The sequence below is a fragment of the Stigmatopora argus genome, chromosome 11 (assembly GCF_051989625.1).
Source record: "Stigmatopora argus isolate UIUO_Sarg chromosome 11, RoL_Sarg_1.0, whole genome shotgun sequence".
Classification (NCBI taxonomy): Eukaryota; Metazoa; Chordata; class Actinopteri; order Syngnathiformes; family Syngnathidae; genus Stigmatopora; species Stigmatopora argus.
Window position 1 is genome coordinate 2274509 of NC_135397.1, and position 23011 is coordinate 2297519.

The 23011-nt window shown below is 37.0% G+C and overlaps 2 protein-coding genes and 1 long non-coding RNA gene across 10 annotated transcripts in view; 1 reads left to right on the forward strand and 2 right to left on the reverse strand.

Annotated features, from left to right (window-relative positions):
* The window catches only part of grid1a (glutamate receptor, ionotropic, delta 1a), a 213864-nt gene extending 202134 nt beyond the window's left edge, over window positions 1-11730 (forward strand). For 2 of the 3 annotated variants that reach the window (XM_077613223.1, XM_077613225.1), the window contains 2 exons: window positions 5610-5850; window positions 10985-11730. In XM_077613223.1, coding sequence (XP_077469349.1) covers window positions 5610-5850; window positions 10985-11428 — 685 coding nt within the window. In that variant the 3' untranslated portion in view covers window positions 11429-11730. Of the gene's footprint in view, window positions 1-5609; window positions 6052-10984 lie in introns of all 3 variants that reach the window. The other variant, XM_077613224.1, reaches the window with a different exon arrangement.
* Window positions 7941-13312, reverse strand: LOC144084626 (uncharacterized). Its single transcript, XR_013303860.1, has 11 exons — window positions 13227-13312; window positions 11366-11447; window positions 10944-11292; window positions 10019-10091; window positions 8972-9058; window positions 8832-8886; window positions 8712-8748; window positions 8573-8626; window positions 8310-8483; window positions 8170-8229; window positions 7941-8089 (listed from the first exon to the last, which is right to left on the reverse strand). It is a non-coding gene; the product is annotated as an uncharacterized LOC144084626 (long non-coding RNA).
* Window positions 13313-15135: 1823 nt separating this feature from the next.
* ccser2a (coiled-coil serine-rich protein 2a) overlaps window positions 15136-23011 on the reverse strand; it is a 51500-nt gene continuing 43624 nt past the window's right edge. For 5 of the 6 annotated variants that reach the window (XR_013303975.1, XR_013303972.1, XR_013303973.1 and 2 more), the window contains 6 exons: window positions 20410-20456; window positions 17387-17526; window positions 17019-17126; window positions 16843-16928; window positions 16652-16749; window positions 15136-15293 (listed from right to left, as the gene is read on the reverse strand). The gene's annotated coding sequence lies outside the window, so the exon portion shown is untranslated. The remainder of the gene's footprint in view (window positions 15294-16651; window positions 16750-16842; window positions 16929-17018; window positions 17127-17386; window positions 17527-20409; window positions 20457-23011) is intronic. The other variant, XR_013303974.1, reaches the window with a different exon arrangement.

The window sequence follows — 23011 nt, forward strand, 5'->3', positions numbered from 1 at the left end:
GACATAGTATAGTAAGGCTTTTTCCCCTAAAAAATGACATAGTATAGTAAGGCTTTTTTTCTTTAAAAAAATGACATAGTATAGTAAGGCTTTTTCCTTTAAAAAACGAAATAGTATAGTAAGGCTTTTTTTCTTAAAAAACGACATAGTATAGTAAGGCTTTTTATCTTAAAAACGACATAGTATAGTAAGGCTTTTTCCCCTAAAAAACGACATAGTATAGTAAGGCTTTTTTCTTTAAAAAACGACATAGTATAGTAAGGCTTTTTTTCTTAAAAAAACGACATAGTATAGTAAGGCTTTTTATCTTAAAAACGACATAGTATAGTAAGGCTTTTTTTCTTAAAAAACGACATAGTATAGTAAGGCTTTTTTTCTTTAAAAAAACGACATAGTATAGTAAGGCTTTTTCCCCTAAAAAACGACATAGTATAGTAAGGCTTTTTTCTTTAAAAAACGACATAGTATAGTAAGGCTTTTTTTCTTAAAAAACGACATAGTATAGTAAGGCTTTTTATCTTAAAAACGACATAGTATAGTAAGGCTTTTTCCCCTAAAAAACGACAGAGTATAGTAAGGCTTTTTTCTTTTAAAAACGACATAGTATAGTAAGGCTTTTTTTCTTAAAAAACGACATATTATAGTAAGGCTTTTTATCTTAAAAACGACATAGTATAGTAAGGCTTTTTATCTTAAAAAACGACATAGTATATTAAGGCTTTTTCCCCTAAAAAACGACATAGTATAGTAAGGCTTTTTCCTTTAAAAAACGACATAGTACAGTAAGGCTTTTTTTCTTAAAAAACGACATAGTATAGTAAGGCTTTTTATCTTTAAAACGACATAGTATAGTAAGGCTTTTTATCTTAAAAACGACATAGTATAGTAAGGCTTTTTTTCTTTAAAAAAATGACATAGTATAGTAAGGCTTTTTCCTTTAAAAAACGACATAGTATAGTAAGGCTTTTTTTCTTAAAAAACGACATAGTATAGTAAGGCTTTTTATCTTAAAAACGACATAGTATAGTAAGGCTTTTTTCTTTAAAAAACGACATAGTATAGTAAGGCTTTTTTTCTTAAAAAAACGACATAGTATAGTAAGGCTTTTTCCCCTAAAAAACGACATAGTATAGTAAGGCTTTTTATCTTAAAAAAACGACATAGTATAGTAAGGCTTTTTTTCTTAAAAAACGACATAGTATAGTAAGGCTTTTTTTCTTTAAAAAACGACATAGTATAGTAAGGCTTTTTCCCCTAAAAAACGACATAGTATAGTAAAGCTTTTTTTCTTAAAAAAACGACATAGTATAGTAAGGCTTTTTATCTTAAAAACGACATAGTATAGTAAGGCTTTTTCCCCTAAAAAAACGACATAGTATAGTAAGGCTTTTTCCCCTAAAAAACGACATAGTATAGTAAGGCTTTTTTTCTTAAAAAAACGACATAGTATAGTAAGGCTTTTTATCTTAAAAACGACATAGTATAGTAAGGTTTTTTTTCTTAAAAAACGACATAGTATAGTAAGGCTTTTTTTCTTTAAAAAAATGACATAGTATAGTAAGGCTTTTTCCCCTAAAAAGCGACATAGTATAGTAAGGCTTTTTTCTTTAAAAAACGACATAGTATAGTAAGGCTTTTTTTCTTAAAAAACGACATAGTATAGTAAGGCTTTTTATCTTAAAAACGACATAGTATAGTAAGGCTTTTTCCCCTAAAAAACGACATAGTATAGTAAGGCTTTTTTTCTTTAAAAAAACGACATAGTATAGTAAGGCTTTTTTCTTTAAAAAAACGACATAGTATATATAGTAAGGCTTTTTATCTTAAAAAACGACATAGTATATATAGTAAGGCTTTTTATCTTAAAAAACGACATAGTATTGTAAGGCTTTTTTTCTTTAAAAAACGACATAGTATAGTAAGGCTTTTTATCTTAAAAAACGACATAGTATAGTAAGGCTTTTTTTCTTAAAAAACGACATAGTATAGTAAGGCTTTTTATCTTAAAAACGACATAGTATAGTAAGGCTTTTTCCCCTAAAAAACGACATAGTATAGTAAGGCTTTTTTTCTTTAAAAAAAACGACATAGTATAGTAAGGCTTTTTTCTTTAAAAAAACGACATAGTATAGTAAGGCTTTTTATCTTAAAAAACGACATAGTATAGTAAGGCTTTTTTCTTTTAAAAAACGACATAGTATAGTAAGGCTTTTTTTCTTTAAAAAACGACATAGTATAGTAAGGCTTTTTATCTTAAAAAACGACATAGTATAGTAAGGCTTTTTTTCTTAAAAAACGACATAGTATAGTAAGGCTTTTTATTTTAAAATCGACATAGTATAGTAAGGCTTTTTTTCTTTAAAAAAAACGACATAGTATAGTAAGGCTTTTTTTCTTAAAAAAAACGACATAGTATAGTAAGGCTTTTTATCTTAAAAAACGACATAGTATAGTAAGGCTTTTTTTCTTAAAAAACGACATAGTATAGTAAGGCTTTTTATTTTAAAATCGACATAGTATAGTAAGGCTTTTTTTCTTAAAAAAACGACATAGTATAGTAAGGCTTTTTATCTTAAAAAACGACATAGTATAGTAAGGCTTTTTTCTTTAAAAAACGACATAGTATAGTAAGGCTTTTTTTCTTAAAAAACGACATAGTATAGTAAGGCTTTTTATCTTAAAAACGACATAGTATAGTAAGGCTTTTTCCCCTAAAAAACGACATAGTATAGTAAGGCTTTTTATCTTAAAAAACGACATAGTATAGTAAGGCTTTTTTCTTTTAAAAAACGACATAGTATTGTAAGGCTTTTTTTCTTTAAAAAACGACATAGTATAGTAAGGCTTTTTATCTTAAAAAACGACATAGTATAGTAAGGCTTTTTTTCTTAAAAAACGACATAGTATAGTAAGGCTTTTTATCTTAAAAACGACATAGTATAGTAAGGCTTTTTTTCTTTAAAAAAACGACATAGTATAGTAAGGCTTTTTTTCTTTAAAAAAAACGACATAGTATAGTAAGGCTTTTTTTCTTTAAAAAAAACGACATAGTATAGTAAGGCTTTTTATCTTAAAAAACGACATAGTATAGTAAGGCTTTTTTCTTTTAAAAAACGACATAGTATAGTAAGGCTTTTTTTCTTTAAAAAACGACATAGTATAGTAAGGCTTTTTATCTTAAAAAACGACATAGTATAGTAAGGCTTTTTCTTAAAAAACGACATAGTATAGTAAGGCTTTTTTTCTTAAAAAAAACGACAGTATAGTAAGGCTTTTTATTTTAAAATCGACATAGTATAGTAAGGCTTTTTTTCTTTAAAAAAAACGACATAGTATAGTAAGGCTTTTTTTCTTAAAAAAACGACATAGTATAGTAAGGCTTTTTATCTTAAAAAACGACATAGTATAGTAAGGCTTTTTTCTTTTAAAAAACGACATAGTATAGTAAGGCTTTTTTTCTTAAAAACAACATAGTATAGTAAGGCTTTTTATCTTAAAAAACGACATAGTATAGTAAGGCTTTTTCCCCTAAAAAATGACATAGTATAGTAAGGCTTTTTTCTTTAAAAAACGACATAGTATAGTAAGGCTTTTTATCTTAAAAAACGACATAGTATAGTAAGGCTTTTTTTCTTAAAAAACGACATAGTATAGTAAGGCTTTTTATTTTAAAATCGACATAGTATAGTAAGGCTTTTTTTCTTTAAAAAAACGACATAGTATAGTAAGGCTTTTTATCTTAAAAAAACGACATAGTATAGTATGGCTTTTTATCTTAAAAAACGACATAGTATAGTAAGGCTTTTTTCTTTTAAAAAACGACATAGTATAGTATGGCTTTTTATCTTAAAAAACGACATAGTATAGTAAGGCTTTTTTCTTTTAAAAAACGACATAGTATAGTAAGGCTTTTTTTCTTAAAAAAACGACATAGTATAGTAAGGCTTTTTATTTTAAAATCGACATAGTATAGTAAGGCTTTTTTTCTTTAAAAAAACGACATAGTATAGTAAGGCTTTTTTTCTTAAAAAAAACGACATAGTATAGTATGGCTTTTTATCTTAAAAAACGACATAGTATAGTAAGGCTTTTTTCTTTTAAAAAACGACATAGTATAGTAAGGCTTTTTTTCTTAAAAAACAACACAGTATAGTAAGGCTTTTTATCTTAAAAAACGACATAGTATAGTAAGGCTTTTTCCCCTAAAAAATGACATAGTATAGTAAGGCTTTTTTCTTTAAAAAACGACATACTATAGTAAGGCTTTTTTTCTTAAAAAACGACATAGTATAGTAAGGCTTTTTTTCTTTAAAAAACAACATAGTATAGTAAGGCTTTTTCCCCTAAAAAACGACATAGTATAGTTAGGCTTTTTTCTTTAAAAAACGACATAGTATAGTAAGGCTTTTTTTCTTAAAAAAACGACATAGTATAGTAAGGCTTTTTATCTTTAAAACGACATAGTATAGTAAGGCTTTTTTTCTTTAAAAAAATGACATAGTATAGTAAGGCTTTTTTTCTTTAAAAAAAACGACAGTATAGTAAGGCTTTTTATCTTAAAAAACGACATAGTATAGTAAGGCTTTTTTCTTTTAAAAAACGACATAGTATAGTAAGGCTTTTTTTCTTTAAAAAACAACATAGTATAGTAAGGCTTTTTCCCCTAAAAAACGACATAGTATAGTTAGGCTTTTTTCTTTAAAAAACGACATAGTATAGTAAGGCTTTTTTTCTTAAAAAAACGACATAGTATAGTAAGGCTTTTTATCTTTAAAACGACATAGTATAGTAAGGCTTTTTTTCTTTAAAAAAATGACATAGTATAGTAAGGCTTTTTTTCTTTAAAAAAAACGACAGTATAGTAAGGCTTTTTATCTTAAAAAACGACATAGTATAGTAAGGCTTTTTTCTTTAAAAAAACGACATAGTATAGTAAGGCTTTTTTTCTTAAAAAAACGACATAGTATAGTAAGGCTTTTTATCTTAAAAAACGACATAGTATAGTAAGGCTTTTTTTCTTAAAAAACGACATAGTATAGTAAGGCTTTTTTTCTTTAAAAAAAACGACATAGTATAGTAAGGCTTTTTTTCTTTAAAAAAACGACATAGTATAGAAAGGCTTTTTTCTTTAAAAAACGACATAGTATAGTAAGGCTTTTTTCTTTTAAAAAACGACATAGTATAGTAAGGCTTTTTTCTTTAAAAAACGACATAGTATAGTAAGGCTTTTTTTCTTAAAAAAACGACATAGTATATTAAGGCTTTTTATCTTAAAAACGACATAGTATAGTAAGGCTTTTTTTCTTTAAAAAACGATAGTATAGTAAGGCTTTTTTCTTTTAAAAACGACATAGTATAGTAAGGCTTTTTCCCTAAAAAAACGACATAGTATAGTAAGGCTTTTTTTTCTTAAAAAAACGACATAGTATAGTAAGGCTTTTTTCTTTTAAAAACGACATAGTATAGTAAGGCTATTTTTCTTAAAAAACGACATAGTATAGTAAGGCTTTTTTTTTACTTAAAAAGATGACCATTTATAGGTGAGCTTTGTTTTGTGAAAAGTTTATTTAAAAAATGACCACTTTTTTTGTATTGTTTATTGTTTTCAGGATCTTGGAGCTTCAGGAAAAGGGCGACCTGGATATCCTGAAACAAAAGTGGTGGCCGAAAAAGGGGCGCTGCGACCTGCAGAGCCACGCCGAAGCCCAGACGGAGGGCCGAGCGCTGCGCCTGCACAGTTTCGCCGGGGTCTTCTGCATCCTGGCGGCCGGCTTGCTCCTGGCCCTGCTGGTGGCCGCCCTGGAGACCTGGTGGAACAGCAACCACTGCCGGCGAAAGGAGCCCAAAGAGGTGACCGTTGACAACTCGTCCGGCCCCGAGCGGGCCGCCACCGCCGCTCTCCCCGCTCCGCCGAGGCCCCGGTCCAGACCCAGACCGCCGGGCCCCCCGGTCCTGCCCAGAGACGCCACTGCCACACTCTACTTTATGGATCCGACAAGCGCAGACGCCAGCCCCGATTTAGTCGAGCTGCAGTACACGCAGTTATAATAGGTGTGCCCCCCATCGTAGTGTGATCGGTCTGTGATCATTCCTTCTCATGCCGGGAGAGCGGTCGTGGGGCGTGCCTAATCGCTGCGGTTCTCTCTCCTCGGGTCCCGCCTAATCGTTGGGGCTCGCGTGAGAGGAACCCCGGCTGCGACGGCAAAAAGCGGCGGGCCGGGCCTTCAGTCAAGTCGAGTTCTCTCTCCAAACTATTGCGGTAAAGGGCTTTGAGGACTGTTTTGGACACCCGCGTCTTAAAACCGTCATTACGATACAAACAACAATTTCAGTCTGATAACTACATTTGAAGCCCATGTCCAATGACCTTACATGCAGGTGGGTTCCTACCTAGCTTAGAAGGCTCCGACGGCTCGACGCCGACACTGTACTGCAGCGGTACGATTGCTGGCTCTCTTTAGCTCATCCATTCAAGTCTTAATGGCGTAGAGCTTGGCCCACAACTGCACGAGGCACCCAGAACTACTAAGGCTTGACATGGATCCTTAAACTAAAGTGTGAGCACCAGCCCGTGACGTAGAATCTGAGCCTCGTCCCGCCCGTTTTGATGACTTGTCCCACCAGCCCAGTCCTGACCTGACCTGACCCGACCCATAGCAGTAAGTGGCTACCAAGTTAGCGTACACATACCCAAAATGCGTTTGGAAATTGGCTGAAAAACATCGTTTTTATTTTTGTTTTTTAAATGGCTGTCAACAGTGCTGAAAAGAGTTAAGGGAAATAAGCAATAAAAGAATCCTGAGGTGCATAAATAAAACATATACAGCACAATACTCGTATACTGTTTCACTCTGGGGATAAGCCGAAAACTTTGTCATTATATATTTATATTTACAGCAGTGAAACAAACTTTACAGAGCAAGAGAAAAAGTCCGGCGACGTTGGAAAAGTCAAGTAAATCACACTTTAATACATTGCTTTACATCTTACATAAATTTAAATAATTCAAAGATATACATACAGTAGATTTAATACTAAGTGTTTACTCTAGAGAAACACACTTTGCAGAACAAAGATAGCATAAACATTAAGAAAATGCTTTACTTATGTAGATCAAAATAATAGCGAAAAACAGTAGGATACTAATATTTATAAATGCTCTATGGTTTTGACTCTATTGACACAAGTTCCCTCTTTTCGTCCTGGCTCACTATTTTTCAGGTTCAGCTGAAGAGTAAGAACTTGGAGGATGCGGGAATTGATCCAATACCTTTGCTATGGTAAGTGGGCACTCTATTGACACAAGTTCCCTCTTTTCGTCCTCGCAGTTCAGCTGAAACGGAAAAATAGTGGGCCAGTTCAGTGCATGGTAAGGAGGTGGGTGGCTCCCTTAGCTCAAAGGCTAGAGCACATGGTTACCATGCGAAAGGTGGAAGGATCGATTCCTGCATACTGCAACTTCTCACATGGTTACCATGCGAAAGGTAGTAGGATCGATTCTTCTCACTGTTCATTTAAAACAGAAAGATAGTGGGCCAGTCAATGGTGTACTAAGGGGGATCCTTAGCTCAAAGAGCTAAGATTGTTTGAGCTAAGGATCTGCTCAAAGATCCCCCTTAGTACACCATTGACTGGCCCACTATTTTTCAGTTTTAGATGAACAGTGAGAAGAATCGGTCCTAGTACCTTTCGCATGGTAACCATGTGAGAAGTTGCAGTATGCAGGAATCGATCCTACTACCTTTCGCATGGTAACCATGTGCTCTAGCCTTTGAGCTAAGGGAGCCACCCACCTCCTTACCATGCACTGAACTGGCCGACTATTTTTCCGTTGCAGCTGAACTGCGAGGACGAAAAGAGGGAACTTGTGTCAATAGAGTGCCCACTTACCATACCAAAGGTATTGGATCAATTCCTGCATCCTCCAAGTTCTTACTCTTCAGCAGAACCTGAAAAATAGTGAGCCGGTTTAGTGCATAGTAGGGAGGTGGGTGGGAGCCATAGCTCAAATGGTAGAGTGCCTGCTTACTGTGTCAAAGGTAGTTGGATCAATTCCCGCATCCTGCAACTTTTCACTGTTGAGGTGAACCTGAAAAATAGTGAGCTAGTTCAGTGCATAGTAAGGAGGTGGTTGGGAGCCTTAGCTCAGATGGTAGAGTGCCTGCTTACTGTGTCAAAGGTAGTTGGATCAATTCCCGCATCCTGCAACTTTTCACTGTTCAGGTGAACCTGAAAAATAGTGAGCTAGTTCAGTGAACAGTAAGTAGGTGGTTGGGAGCCTTAGCTCAAATGGTAGAGTGCCTGCTTACCGTGTCAAAGGTAGTTGGATCGATTCTCGTATCCGCCAAGTTCTCACTCTTCAACTGAAACAGAAAAATTGTGAAGTCGTCGATGGTATAGTATGGAGGTGGGTGGTTCTTTAGCTCAAATAGTAGAGTACATAAAAGGTAGTTGGACCAATTCCTGCATCCTGCAACTTCTCACTGTTCAGGTGAAACAGAAAAATAGTGAGTCAGTCCAGTGCACAGTAAGCAGGTGGGTGGGTTACTTAAAGGATAGAGTCCCCACTTACCCTGTGAAAGGTAGTTGGATTGATTCCTGCATCCTCCAAATTATTACTTTTCAGCTGAAACAGAACAATAGTGAACCAGTCAATGGTACAGTAGGAGGTGGGTGGTAGCATTAGCTCAAATGGTAAAGTGCCTGCTTACCATGTCAAAGGTAGTTGGATCGATTCCCATTTTTCATCTGAAACAGAAAAATAGTAAGTTAGTCCAGTGCACAGTAAGGTGTGTAGGTTCCTTAACTCAAAGGATAGAGTTCCCACTTACCGTGCCAAAAGGTAGCTGGATCGATTCCCACATTCTCCAAGTTCTCACTCTTCAACTGAAACAGGAAAATAGTGAGCCAGTCAATGGTATAGTGAGGAGGTGGGTGGCTCTTTAGCTCAAGTAGTAGAGTGCCTGCTTACCATGCCAAAGGTAGTTGGATCGATTCCTGCATCTTCCAAGTTCTCAATTCAGCTCAAACAGAGTTGACCAAACAATAGGAGAATAGCCTGCACAATAAGATTACAATTAGACTCGTTTTGAAGAATAGAAGCCTCACTACACACAGGCATTTTGAAAACACCTTACTACACATCAGGGTGGCCAACTCCGGTCCTTGAGAGCTGCGATCCGGTCTGTTTTCCATATCTCCCTCAACCAACACACCGGAGTCAAATCATCGGGATCGTTAGGAAGCTTCTGGAAAGCTTGCTGATGAGTTGATTATTTGATTCAGGTGTGCTAGAGGGGGGAGATATGGAAAACAGACCAGATAGTGGCTCTCGGGGACCGGACTTAGTGACTAGTGAGACAAAGTTAGGAGAACAAAGACTGTGTAATATTTCCGATAATTATATATGGCCTTAATGTCGGATTAAAAAAGGTTATTTAATATTTGAATCCATTTCTGAGCTATCGTTTCGGCAGATCCACTAAATCAGGTGACTTGGACTTGCATGCAAAAATATGCGATCAGGACAAGCTTTTTTTTAAAAATTGTTTTCGAGTTAAAGTCACAAAACTGTTGACATGGGTCAGGCTCGGCTTGAAAACTAAAAAATCATGGTCTGTGATTGGCTGGTGTAAAAATATGGGGGTCGGGACACGGGGCCGGTTGGGCAGGGGAAGATTCGAGCTAGCCGCTTCATCTTTATGTCTTTTGTGGTTTCGCATTAGCATCAATACGGAAGCTGGAGGCAGAAAAAACTGGCAAATCTGAAGTAATTTACGCTGAAATAATGGTCAAAGTTCTTTTTCCAAATGACGCCTCCACCTTTTGTATGCTGTCATCTATCATTAATGTAGTATGAATGTTTGCATCAAGTATTTTGGCCATTTTGATCGTCATTTCATTTATTTGTAAGCATCGGCTCGCAAATATTTCTGTGTTTGTTGGCGACGTGATTGTTTGTGTGTGTAACCAAGTGAACTTGTACACATGTCTGCAAAGTAAACAAAAGGTGACTCACCGTTGCTATTTAATTGGCTTGTAGCGGACTCGCTGAGGCTGGATTTACACGGCAGGTCAAAGGGTTCAAACTCCTGGAAGAAAGTGTGTTTACATTAGAAGTAGACAATCATTTAAGAAATGATACAGTACAGATTTTAAACAATCCGCAATTTCGAGTCTAGTCGAAGGAAACTAACTTGAACTACTGTCAACTTATTTTTTCATTTAAGGGTTTTGCACCTGCAATGCGAAATAAATTTAGCATATATAGTTTTAACGTTCTACATTATTCGGATGTGCGTTGAATCGATTCCTTGGCTTGATGTTACATCTGCTAGCACGATTGATTTTCAAGTATATATGACCACATTTGTTAGATTTACAGTAATACCTCGTTTATGGCGGTTCACAGGTTCCAAGACCTGCCGCAATAGGCGAATACCGCGTTGTCTATTTAATGTTATTGGAACCTTTAAAACCCTTTCTGTACTTTTATTTAACTCCCGATGGTAGTCACTAGCCAGTAAAATAATCTACAATTGTTTCATGTCTCTATTAGTCTTCCTACACGATAAACTTTTCATACATATTTGTCGGATCTAAACAGCGATGTGGTGAATCTGTGAAGTGGTGAGGTACTACTGTAGTAAAAAATCTGATCGGACAAAAAAAGATCTAAAATTTGGAGAACTTTAAAGATTAATAAGATGTCATGGAACCAATAGGATATGTTTTAAATACAGCTAGCTCCGCGACGATATAGCACCGGTGTAGACCCAGCCTCGGTGAGTCCACTACAGCGCACAGACTTAAGAATGATGTTGCGATGCCCGAGGGCAAAACAACCCGAATAACCTTCCTCCTTTTCCCTTTTTTTTTCCTCCACTCTGATTTGAAACTATTTTCCCACGAATCCTCACCTTTTTTTGGGTCACGGCACCCACCTCTTGCATCCTTTCTTTGCATTCCATCTCCCCCTTTGCAGGACAAGGAGGTGAACCTGGAGCAGGTCCACCAGCGTTTGAACAGCCTCCTGGACGAAGATCTGGCCCACAAGCAGCTGCCGGGTCCGTCCATCGAGATCTCGGCCCTGGACATCGGCGGCGTGCAGCCCAGCCAGTCCCTGGAGGTCTTGTCGGCCAGGGAGTACCCGTCCCGCCGGGGGCCGCCGCCGCCGCTCTCGGTCAGCGCCTTTCTCCGCGAGGGCCACGGGACGGTCCGGACGCTGGGCGTGGCGGCGGGCGGCCGGACCCTCCCGCTGCCCCTCAGCAGCGCCACCATGCCATCCATCCGCTGCAAACACAGGGCGCCCAACGGGGGGCTCTTCCGCCAGAGCCCCATCAAGACCCCCGTGCCCATGTCCTACCAGCCCATGCCGGGGGTGGTGGCCATCCCGGAAGGCGAAGCCGGCCACGGGACCTCCATCTGAGCGCCGATGTCTCGGAGAGCTATAAATAGAACACAAACAAAAAGGGGGAAAAAAATAAAAAATACATTTTTACGACGAATGGGGAGGCGACGCGGGGGGGAGGGGGACTAAAGAGACTCTAAAATGTACATATTTGTAACTATAGAGAGAGAAAAGCGACATAACAAAGTGTATTTTGAATATTCTCCAGAGTTGAGTTTAAAGAAGAAGAAAAAAAATGGAAAAGTATTTGGGGAAAAAAAGTGACTGTTTTGAATGGCTTTGTAAATTTTTGTTCTCAACGAATAAAGGTGGCAATTCTTTGTGGTTGTTTTTTAAGTGCCAAGTTACACTATGTTTTCTTTCAGATAACTGAATGTATACTGTGAGAAATCATGATCAACAAGGACATTTCGGAGGGCGGGCGGGGCATTTCAATGACTATTGTTTCCTATGAAAAGAATAAAAGGCTATAATGCAAACAAAAAAATGACTTGATGTGTGAAATTTGCAAATACGACGACTGTTTTGGTTTTATTTTACGGAATTTAATGCTAATTTTAGGACCGAAAATAGTTTTTCACATTTTCATTAACACATTGTAGTCTAATTTTTACTCTCCAGTGAAGATTAGAGATTTTTCCCCTTTTTTTAGAGAAAAAAATGTAAACATTTAAATGAAAAAATATCAAACATTTAAGTTATTTATAATAATTTTCATTACAAAAAGTATTTTAAATATATAAAATAAATGCAACAAATTATTCCTGTTTCTTACCATTACTTTTATTTAAATAAAATATATTCCCTTAAATATACTTGCTGTCTTTCCTTATTCTAAAAATCATAAAAAACTGAAATATTTTATGTTTTACCTTTTTTTTAGTATAAGATTACTCTTAAAAATTGTATCCCAATTTTTTCTACTTACCTTTAACTCAAAACTATCATTTTTTTCAACGTTTCTGACATCTTTAATAAAACACAAACGCGCTAACAAGTTATAACGTTTCTTTCAATGTGCGTGGGATTTTGGGAGCATTTCAAGAAGCGACCTAACCAACACAATTCTAATCATAGTTCTGATGCGACAGAATAATTTAGTCCCACCTTTTCCCGTGCCGCTTCGTGCTGACGGGGCAAAAAAAAAAAAGAATATTTGGAGGTGGAACAAAAGCCGGCGCTCACTTCTGGGACGCAACGGGAAGGAAAAAAGCGCACTGTGACTTGAAGACGACATGAATTTTTCACGAGGCCAGTGCGGCTTCTGCTGGGAAATTACAGGTAGCTTAAAACACACTGTTATTTAAGTTAAAATGGATAAGTGGCCCGCTTGTCAATTATGCATTTAGTTAACCTTATTGCCTCCCACCAAGAAATAATGTTTCTATCCCCTCCTGACTGCTGCTGCACTTTTTTTCTTTTGTTTCTTAAAGATTGAAGCAATGTCTGTTTGGTCAAAAATGGATATTGAAATAAAAATAAATAGAAAGTCAAAATTCTAAGGAAGTGGAAAAAAATGAACTGGTTGATTATAATGGATTTCCAATTGACTTAAACAGGCCGTGAACGCTCATTTTTAATTGCCATAAACGGGCGGATTGTCGTCTAATTTGTTTTGAATTAAATAATGTTCATGTTAATGGCAGCCAATGAGGTATCAGCAGGAAGTGACATGAAATGCTTGGAAGTAATTCGAAAATGCCGCAAAATTAATCAACAGGAAACGACAGAAATGCCCCCACAAAAAAAAACAATACGAATTGAAACCAAATTCAGTCTGAAATTCTAAGCTAGTGACATAAAATCAGCTCCTTACCTTGTCGTTGGCGACGATTAATGTCCAATTCACTTAAATAGGGAGGCTGTGGATGCTCATCTTTTTCGGCGTTAGACGTCCAATCTATGGAAGCGACACAAAATCAAGAGGAAATCATCAGAAAATGAACACATGGTGCCAACGTCAATTCCATCGATGCCCATCCAGCGGCACTGTAGGGAAAGTTGGGAAAATGAAACGGACCGTCTCGAGGAATCCGTTTTGGAGAAAGCGAATCTCAATAAAGAATGGCTTTTCAATTCTCATCCTCCACCCAAAAGTCATCTGCCTCCAAATCCTAATGAAGACCACCAGCGCTACAGAAAACGGACGTACGGATCGATGCCGTCGGCTCATTAGGATTCAGATGGCGGATGGCCTCGGGGTAGTGAACCCCCCTCCGCCATCGCTGACCTCTCCTGGCTCATAAAGGGATTCATTAGGATGACTTAATGGCTTTGTCGTGACTTGGCGACGGCCAAATCAGCTGACGGTGACCTACCATTCCAATGCCAAACGTTATTGGGTGTTTGCATGGTGGGTAGAAAACCTTTCCAAGTGTCAACTTCACCAAGGTCGGGTCAGTCAAATATGTAAAGTGTCCAGAAATACTTTTTGGATTAAAACGGTGCATGGGGGTCGATAGATATCAAAAGAAAAATGATCATTTTGAACTCTTAAAAAAAAAGGATTCCCAAATCTTGTTTTGTAAAAGAAAGGGAGTTACAAATGAAAAAAAACTATGAAATAAATTGTATTAGAACTAAAAAAAAAAGGATTCCCAAATCTTGTTTTATAAAAGAAGGAGTTACAAATGAAAAAAAAAACAATGATATAAATTGTTTTAGAAGTTTTTTTGTTTACTGGTGAATTTTGTTTTGCGATAACACAATTCTTTTTACGTTTTGCCCATTTTTGTTTCGATCATAGATTTCTCAACGTAAAATTTGAGAATACCGTGCGCACAAGTTCAAAATGTCCGTTTCGCAAATAAACTTCAGTTTTATTTTCCCCTAATTTTCGGCATTTGCGCCAAATTTCCTTACTCCCCAATTTTTATCATCATTTGTGTAGTCTATCCTTTAATGAAAATCCCATCAACCTCGACCCAATAACTGTAAAACGTCTCAAATTGAAGGCCCCTCCGCAAAATTACCGTCATTTTGTTTCCGCCTGCCCATGCAACATTTTTTCTGACAGACTGCAACTTTGTCAAAGTTCGCGGGTGCCAATTAAAGTGCCCACAAGTGTTTGACAGCGGCACCCCTAACACCAAAGATCATGCGTGCCAAGAGCAGTGGTCAGCGCTGCCTGTTAACCTTTTGAAAAACAGCGGGTTCTCTCGCTCATATACTCTTCCGAATCACCCACGTGTTTTTACCCTGGCCATTTTTTTAAAAGAATCTCCCGACGGGAGTGTGTTGATATCATGACATTTTCTGCCACGCTAACGGCCGGGTCACGTTTCTTACTTTCCTACAAAACACGGCGTGTTTTAGCGTTCCCGTTATTACGTGCGCGCAATAAACAACGTTGCGCTAGTTGATAAATAAACCAGCAGAAACACAGCATCTAGACAGAGCCATGAAAGTTTTATGGCCTCCGCAGCGGCGAGCGCCAGACATGGGGCGGCCGGCAAGAATTCTAATACGGCTCTGCTTCTCGCATGTGGGTTCGCTCTCTTCATCATCGATACGCAAAGAGTGGTATTTTGTTCTCTGCTTTGGCGTTCTGCTTCCAAATTGCTCGGTGATAACGTAAACACGGCAGACCGCGGCAATTTTGGTCTCGGCGCAAAGGTTGGGGTGGTCAGAGGGATCTCGTTAAAAGATGATGTCATCAAACTGAAACTAGGGAACGAGGGGAGATGGGTGGGTGGTTTTACGTTGTTTTTTTCTCTCACCTGGTTCCCTTATGAAGTTTTTGTGGGTTGCTAGTTTGTGGGTTGAATTTTCGCGCAGTGTAGAAGACGTCCGATTGGATCTTTCCAGATTTCAGCCATGACGAGGAAGCGGCCAATCAAATGTTTTCCCATCTGAATTCAGTTCCTGGGTCGTTCCTCAAGACCTGGTAAAAAAAAAAAAAGTCTAAACCACAGGTGTCAAAGTGGCGGCCCGAGGGCCAAATCTGGCCCGCTGCATCATTTTGTGCGGCCCGAGAAAGTAAATCATGAGTGCCGACTTTCTGTTTTAGGATCAAATTCAAATGTTTATAGATGTACATTACATGTCCTGATTTTCCCCTTTTTAAAATCAATCATTGCAATAGTTTCAATCCAATTTTTTTCTGTTGTTTTTAATTCAAAAAGCATTTTGTAGAATCTAAAAATAAATATACTAATATTTTCCATTTTCCACTTAAAAAATATTTTGTTTCCATTTGAAATAAAAACATGATTAAAATACATTTCCCATGACATAAAAAGCTCAAATAAACATTGCTTTAGATCTATAAAAACAGATTATTTAGGGCTTTTGATCCAGTTCTTTTAATCAAATTTTAAAAAATAAAAAAACCTCTAGATATTATATCTAAAATGGTCCGGCCCACATGAAATGGAGTTGACGTTAATGTGGCCCGCAAACCAACCCGAGTTTGACACCCTTGGTCTATAGGACGAAAACAGCAGTCAAAAACACTAGATTAAAGTCACATTGTTACAAGTATAAAGTCAAACATTGTAATCGTGCAAGCGAAAAGTCATAATGTGATTAAAGTCATTTTATCCCAAGAATTGAGTCATATATTATAATAATAGGAGATGAAACTGACGTTAACGGTACGCAAAAAGAACGGAAAACATCTTATATTCCTGCGGGCGGCTTCGGAAAATGCGCCAACTTTCCTAAATTTCAGGGGAGAACGTCTAGCAAAAGGACGATTTCCCGTCTGTTATCGAGATTTGCTAATCGGCCTTTCTCTTATTTCACATGCGAGGAATTTCCCAGACACAATATTTGTCTTGCGGCGTGTGATGAATTGTGTTGAAGGGAGCGCAGTTGTATCGGAAATAATTGGCCCCACTTCTGCGGAGCGCCGTTAGGCCTCGTAGGCGCAAAGCGCCGTTCGCCCATGTCGGATGAGTAATGGCGGCTCGTGGTCGCCGTCGTCGCCGGAATATTAATCTCTCTTTAAAGTGCTACAAAAGGACAAAGCGCGGCAACGCGATTCTCATTCGGCGTCCGGACGGCCCCGAGTCGGACCTGTCGCCCCGTGACCGATGGATTGCGGTGGGATGAGCGTGGGGTCGCCATTTTTAGCTGTCGGTAAACTCAACCGTGGGTCGATGTAGCGTGAACAGCTTACGCAATTTCAGAAAAGTTAAAAAGAACGATGAATACAAATATTTTTGGGGTCCTTTTAAGATGTTTTCTTGGCAAAGTTTTGAGAATCTGATGGAAGATAATGCAAAAGTGACTTCATACCGCATAAAGCTTTTTCAGACGTCAACAGTCCATGGCCGGCTCCAATCGGATCCCTGGTGATCATGCTGTAATTGACCTATGAAATCCTTTTGTCTGGCCTGAGAAGAGAAAGTAGCAGACTTGAAGAGAGTGAAAGATTGTCAGGGAAGCCTCCAAAAAGCTCCTTTTAAAGTCAAGGTCGTCTGCCAAACCTTCACGCCATCAGCTCAATCAAAAACGGGCGCTTCCCAGTCTGGCGTCCCAACCGGGAAAACGTGATTGGGCTCGTAAAAAGTGTCTGATGGAAACAAATAGACTCGACTGAAAATCCTTGAGAGAGAAACACATCTTTCTGTAAGTTTGAAAAGGGAAAAAATGAAGTTCTCACGTAGTTGATGGCGGTTCACAGCAAGATTTCGGAGCGGTAGCCATTGTTAGAGGCAACTTTTTGTAGTTGACGTCAATTCGTTAATCCTGTAACACAGGGGTCGGGAACCTTTATGAAAGAGACAGCCATAAACAATTATTATTTTCAAATGTTATTCCTTGAGAGCCATACTCACAATTTCAAAGTCAAAAAATCCAGGAAAATGCGCTTTTTTTTAAATTCATTTTGCCACTTTTAAAGTAAAAAAAGTCTCTGAATTCTTTTGACAACATTCTTACGCTGTTGCTAATCAATGAATATCTATAATTTCAATGAATATCAATGAGAAAATTGATGCAGAAGACTCTAATGGAAAAAAAAATCAATACCACAATGCCGACGTGATGTTCTCATTGGTCTGTTCAGGACTCGGCTCTCTCACCACCGGTTTCCATATTTTAGCTCAGAGCCATATGCACCCATCAAAAGAGCCACATGTGGCTCCCGAGCCATAGGTTCCCTACCTCTGCTGTAACACAAACAAAATGACTTAAAGCATACTTGGCTGCTTTAATGGAAACAACGTCAGAAGATGTCGTATCATTAAAACATTGAATTTGGGAAAATTTTACAGAAAACTATCATATAACATGACAATTGAATTTTTTCCTCATTACATATTACAAAAGAATACATTTTTAATGACAATCCGTGTAATATTTAGAAGTGTAAACTAAGTTTTTTTCTGATCTATCTGTTTTGATTTATTATTTCCACTAATGGAGTAGAAACAATCATTATAAAAGACATTTCTCTTGTCTGTCGGTCCATTTTATCCTCCCTTGGGTCACAGAAAGTTCAAGTCTGATTTGAAAACTCCCGACACGGCGCCCCCGGATCGGTCGCCCGTTCATTTCAGAGCGCATCAAAGTCCCTCGTGAGAAGCGCAAAATTGTAACAGCGTAATTTCGAGTCCATTTCTAGCGTTTGTCGCATCTTTGTGTGATATCTGGACAGACTCCTCCTATTACAGCTGCTGTGAAATGCAACATATTCCCTGCCAATAACGCATTTGTATTGAAGTCAAAGCGAGGAAGCCATTCGCATCACTTTATAAAAAAAGGGGGGATTCTAAACGACAGCATGAGTCCTAAAGAGCAAGACAGTCCTCCCCTTAGTCGTGTTTATCTTCAGCATCCAATCAAAGCACAACATGGCTTCCCGGAGCCCGTCAATGTCGCCGTGGCAGCTCCAATCTGTGGCGGCTGCCACAAAGATCTCACTTGTCTCTTCTCGTCTCTGGTGAAGAAACGAATGGGGACCGACGAATGGATTCGCTCTTTTTAGAAACGCGCTTCACGTTCCCAAGAGGGAAAGTACATTTGTTTTTAGACGTTCAGAGTTTCCGATGAGATATTGACGATAAACATTTGTTTGTTTCCCTCTTTGGATTTTGTACCATAAATCCAAGCAAAAGAAAACGATAAAAAGGCAGTCCGGCAACCAAGGGGAAATATAAATGCTTGGTCGTTTTACTATACATAGTCATTTTTTCGAGAAAAAGGCCTTACTATACATGGTCGTTTTTTAAGAAAAAAGCCTTACTATACAAGGTCGTTTTTAAGAAAAAAGCCTTACTATACAAGGTCGTTTTTAAGAAAAAAGCCTTACTATACTATGTCGTTTTTTAGGAAAAAAAAGCCTTACTATACCATGTCATTTTTTAAGAAAAAAAGCCTTACTATACATTGTCGTTTTTTCAAGAAAAAAGCCTTAATATACTATGTCATTTTTTTAAAGAAAAAAGCCTTACTATTATACATGGTCGTTTTTTAAGAAAAAAGCCTTATTATACAAGGTCGTTTTTTAAGAAAAAAAGCCTTAATATACTATGTCATTTTTTTAAGAAAATAGCCTTACTATACTATGTCGTTTTTTAAAGAAAAAAAGCTTTACTATACATGGTCGTTTTTTCAAGAAAAAAGCCTTACTATACTATGTCATTTTTTTAAGAAAATAGCCTTACTATACTATGTCATTTTTTAAGAAAAAAGCCTCACTATACTATGTCGTTTTTTAAAGAAAAAAAGCTTTACTATACATGGTCGTTTTTTCAAGAAAAATGCCTTACTATACATGTTTTTTTTTACTTTTTTTTTAAAGTTCATAAAAATGTGAAAATCCACGCTAAAAATCGGTGAGCGGAAGCCACTTTTGCTACCTGGACTCAAAAAAAGTTACAATAGGGGTGAACCTACTTTGCGGTTTTTCGATGGTCACGGCCATGTTTGGTCTATATTAACCGCGATATTCGAGGGATTACCATACTGTTATTTCTCAACGTAACACACTCAAAGCCGTATCCGCTAAATTTGACAAGCAATAAACAATATTAATGTTACAAACGACACCTGGCGGGAACGAGAAACTAATTATTCCTTATAAACAAACAAAGAGGAGCTAGAGGAGAAACTAAGCAAGATGTTCAAGACACGGGCAAATTCTTTCATCTATTTCTGTCATGGTTTAATGAAATTGAATCACATTTGTATCGTTTCCACTTATTGGAAAGTTATGACAAATCCATTATTGAATTGTCATCAGTGGGAAAGCAAGCGTTGTCGCCCACAGCAAATACGAACCAAGTCTAATGAGGCTGTTCAAAAATCCAATGAGAAACATTTTGATAATTAGGCGTGCTAGATTTGTTAATGTAAGGTTTCCGGTCCGTGTGAATAATTCTTCAATTAGCCGAGAGCTACAGAATTAAGCGGCGGTCGTTGGAAAACACGTGGCAAGCTTAATAATTGCTTTCGCGTTTGCGTGGTCAGCCCCATTTTTCTACTGGGGAGAGTAAATAAACAAAGTGAATCTGATGACAACATCAAGCTTTGACTGAAACGCCGGCTGCCCAGTTTATGCCTTTTATGATTAATGTTGTGCAAATGCAAAAACAATGAGGAATCTCAAACCAGCGTTGTTAAAAGACGCAAGTCGAATGAGAATAAACAACATCTGCCAATGCGAGACCGACAAAGACATCTGTGTTTGCTTTGATGGCTCATTCGAATATGCCAGTCAAATCTTGCGGGGGAAAAAAAAACAATTATCAAGGCACGAATAGAACCAAACCTATTGAAATTGAGCAATAAAAATCATTTTTTGGACAGTTTGCCTCAGCATAGTTGAAACTGATGACGTAAGGGGATTGCGCAATAAAAAAAATCTTTTTGGGGGACAGTTTGCCTCTGCATAGTTGAAACCGAGGAGGTTAGGGGAGTTAAGGTTTCCGGTAGTGTGATTGACTCAATGAAAAACGGTAGTCAGAATACGAAATTAACTTCTCATTGGCTAAATGTCCATTGCTACTTGGTCAAATCTTTTGATAAAAACAAGAGAATAGGCTACTTACTGGCTGGTTCCCTTCCTTCGATCTGCTCAAGTCACTCAGCTCACCACCTAGTGGGACGAAGAAAAATTACATTACATTAGAACTTTTTTTCGTTACAAATGATTTCATTTATTGGGAAAAAAACTACAAAAAAGCCCGTCTTTGCTAACATTTCTTCTGGTTGGAGACTGTGGCTTAGTGGCCAACAGCAAAATGGGATTATGACTGTGTTTTGCAGGGTTTTTGTTTGTTTATTTTCCAAAGAAAAGGACTACGGTTTGTAGCTTAGTGAAGTTGAATCTATCGGATTCGCTTAAGGAACCTCCACTTTGCCCGTGAGACTTTACCATAAGTTTGGAGGTTACAATGTGGGAACTTGTGGTGGTCATTTGGAAAGTCAATCGGTCATGCGAACCATCACGTCATGTCTCCGCTGGAACTTTTTGTCTCTCGGTACGGGCCCGGGTTACGGACGAGCCCGAGGGTTCTCGTAGCTCCCCCGGGGGCGCCGTGGTTCCCTCATATATATTATAGAGTCCAGATTTTCAATGGCTTGTTGTCCAGATGGATGCCTCGGGGGACGGCCCGAGAAAGCCTGGCACCGATGGGCTCATTCTGCTGCTTTGTTGGGCGATGCGGGTATGAGTTATTACCTCATTATTGTGACAATTATGTCTCGTTTTTTGCCCAAACTAACGTGCTGGACATTTGACAATAGTTAATAAATTACCGCATAGGGATTTGCTGGAAGTTGTTTTTGGTTCCGAGACTGTCGTTGGGGTCTTTAGGAACATAGAAACTGAAATCCAGAAAGGAATAGAGAAACTGAAATCCAGGAAGGAATAGTCAACAGGAGCAAATCGCTAAGAGGTTTGAAAGTCATTACGGAAAATTGGAAAAAAAATCGTAATTGTAAAGGTTGAGCTCTTAAAAGTTGTTGTGTGTGTAATATATATATATATATATATATATATATATATATATATATATATATATATATATATATATATATATATATATATATATATATATATATATATATATATATATATATATATATATATATATATATATATATATATATATATATATATATATATATATATATATATATATTTAATATATATATATATATATGTGTGTGTGTATATCTATGTATATGTGTGTGTATATGTGTATGTTTGTGTATATGTTTATGTATGTGTGTGTATATGTTTATGTATGGGTGTGTGTGTGTACGTATGGGTGTGTATGTGTTTATGTATGGGTGTGTGTATGTGTGTATATATATATATATATATATAAATGTATATGTATATGCATATGTGTGTATATATATATAAGCGCCGCCATAGCCTCTTAATTATGTATAATCCTAATAATGAGCTGTTTTCAAACTAATTCCATCACCCTCCGATTGCATTTGCGCGGTAGAGAACGTGCGTCGCAAAGCAATTCCTCGCCGACGCAACAATCTCGAGACGCATAAAACGCGGAGCCATTATGCGCACCAGATGGAATTACATTTAGCATTTGAAACTCCATTAAATACACCACGGCATAATATTAGGCTTCCATTTACACCGGTTGGGCCCACTTTGGGTAATAACTTAACTTTGGATTAGCTTACGCCGTGAACCGTGTCGGACGTTAATAAGCTAATGTGCAATACGATGCCGGCATCCTTGTTAAACGACGTGGCGTCTTCCACCTTGAGCTTTTGTCATATTTTAATTAATTTTGACCTGACTGGCTTGGCGATGAAGGACGGTTCCTATTTTGAACTGCGAAGCAATGTATATCATATTATAATAAATAATACATCAATTTCTTGACTGGCCTGTTGTTATCATTGTCATTCCAATTATAAGAGGTAATCAAATTAGCCTTAGTTGTTAGCATTCAGTTTCAGAAAATCTTCATTATCAGTAATACTATTACTGATCATATTTAAAAAAATATATATATATAAAGTATACATTAATATTATTACTGGTCCTATTTTAAAAAAATACAAAGTATATATTAATATTATTACTGATCCTATTTTTTTAAAAAAATACAAAGTATACATTCATATTATTACTGATCTTATTTAAAAAAAATACAAAGTATACATTATTATTACTGATCCTATTTTTTTTTAATTCAAAGTATACATTAATATTATTGCTGATCCTATTTTTTTTTAAATACAAAGTATACATTCATATTATTACTGATCCTATTTAAAAAAATACAAAGTATACATTAATATTATTACAGATCCTTTTTTTTTAAATACAAAGTATACATTCATATTATTACTGATCCTATTTTTTAAAAAAATACAAAGTATACATTCATGAACGATTTCATTTTTTTTCTCTAGCCACTGCAACAACAAATATATTTATGCATGCGGATATAATTTTGCTGTTTAACCATTTTAATTGAAGGTTTTAAATGATAAACGGTACATAAAAAATGGACGAAAGGGTTTGTTTGTGCATTCTATTATTGCGGTGCCGTCCTCCCTTTCTGTTGATTTGCCACGTTTCCATTATTCCTCGCCTATTAATGCGAGGACATTAGAAGCAAAACTTGGACGCGCGTGCAAGCGAGCGATATTATTTGATGTTCC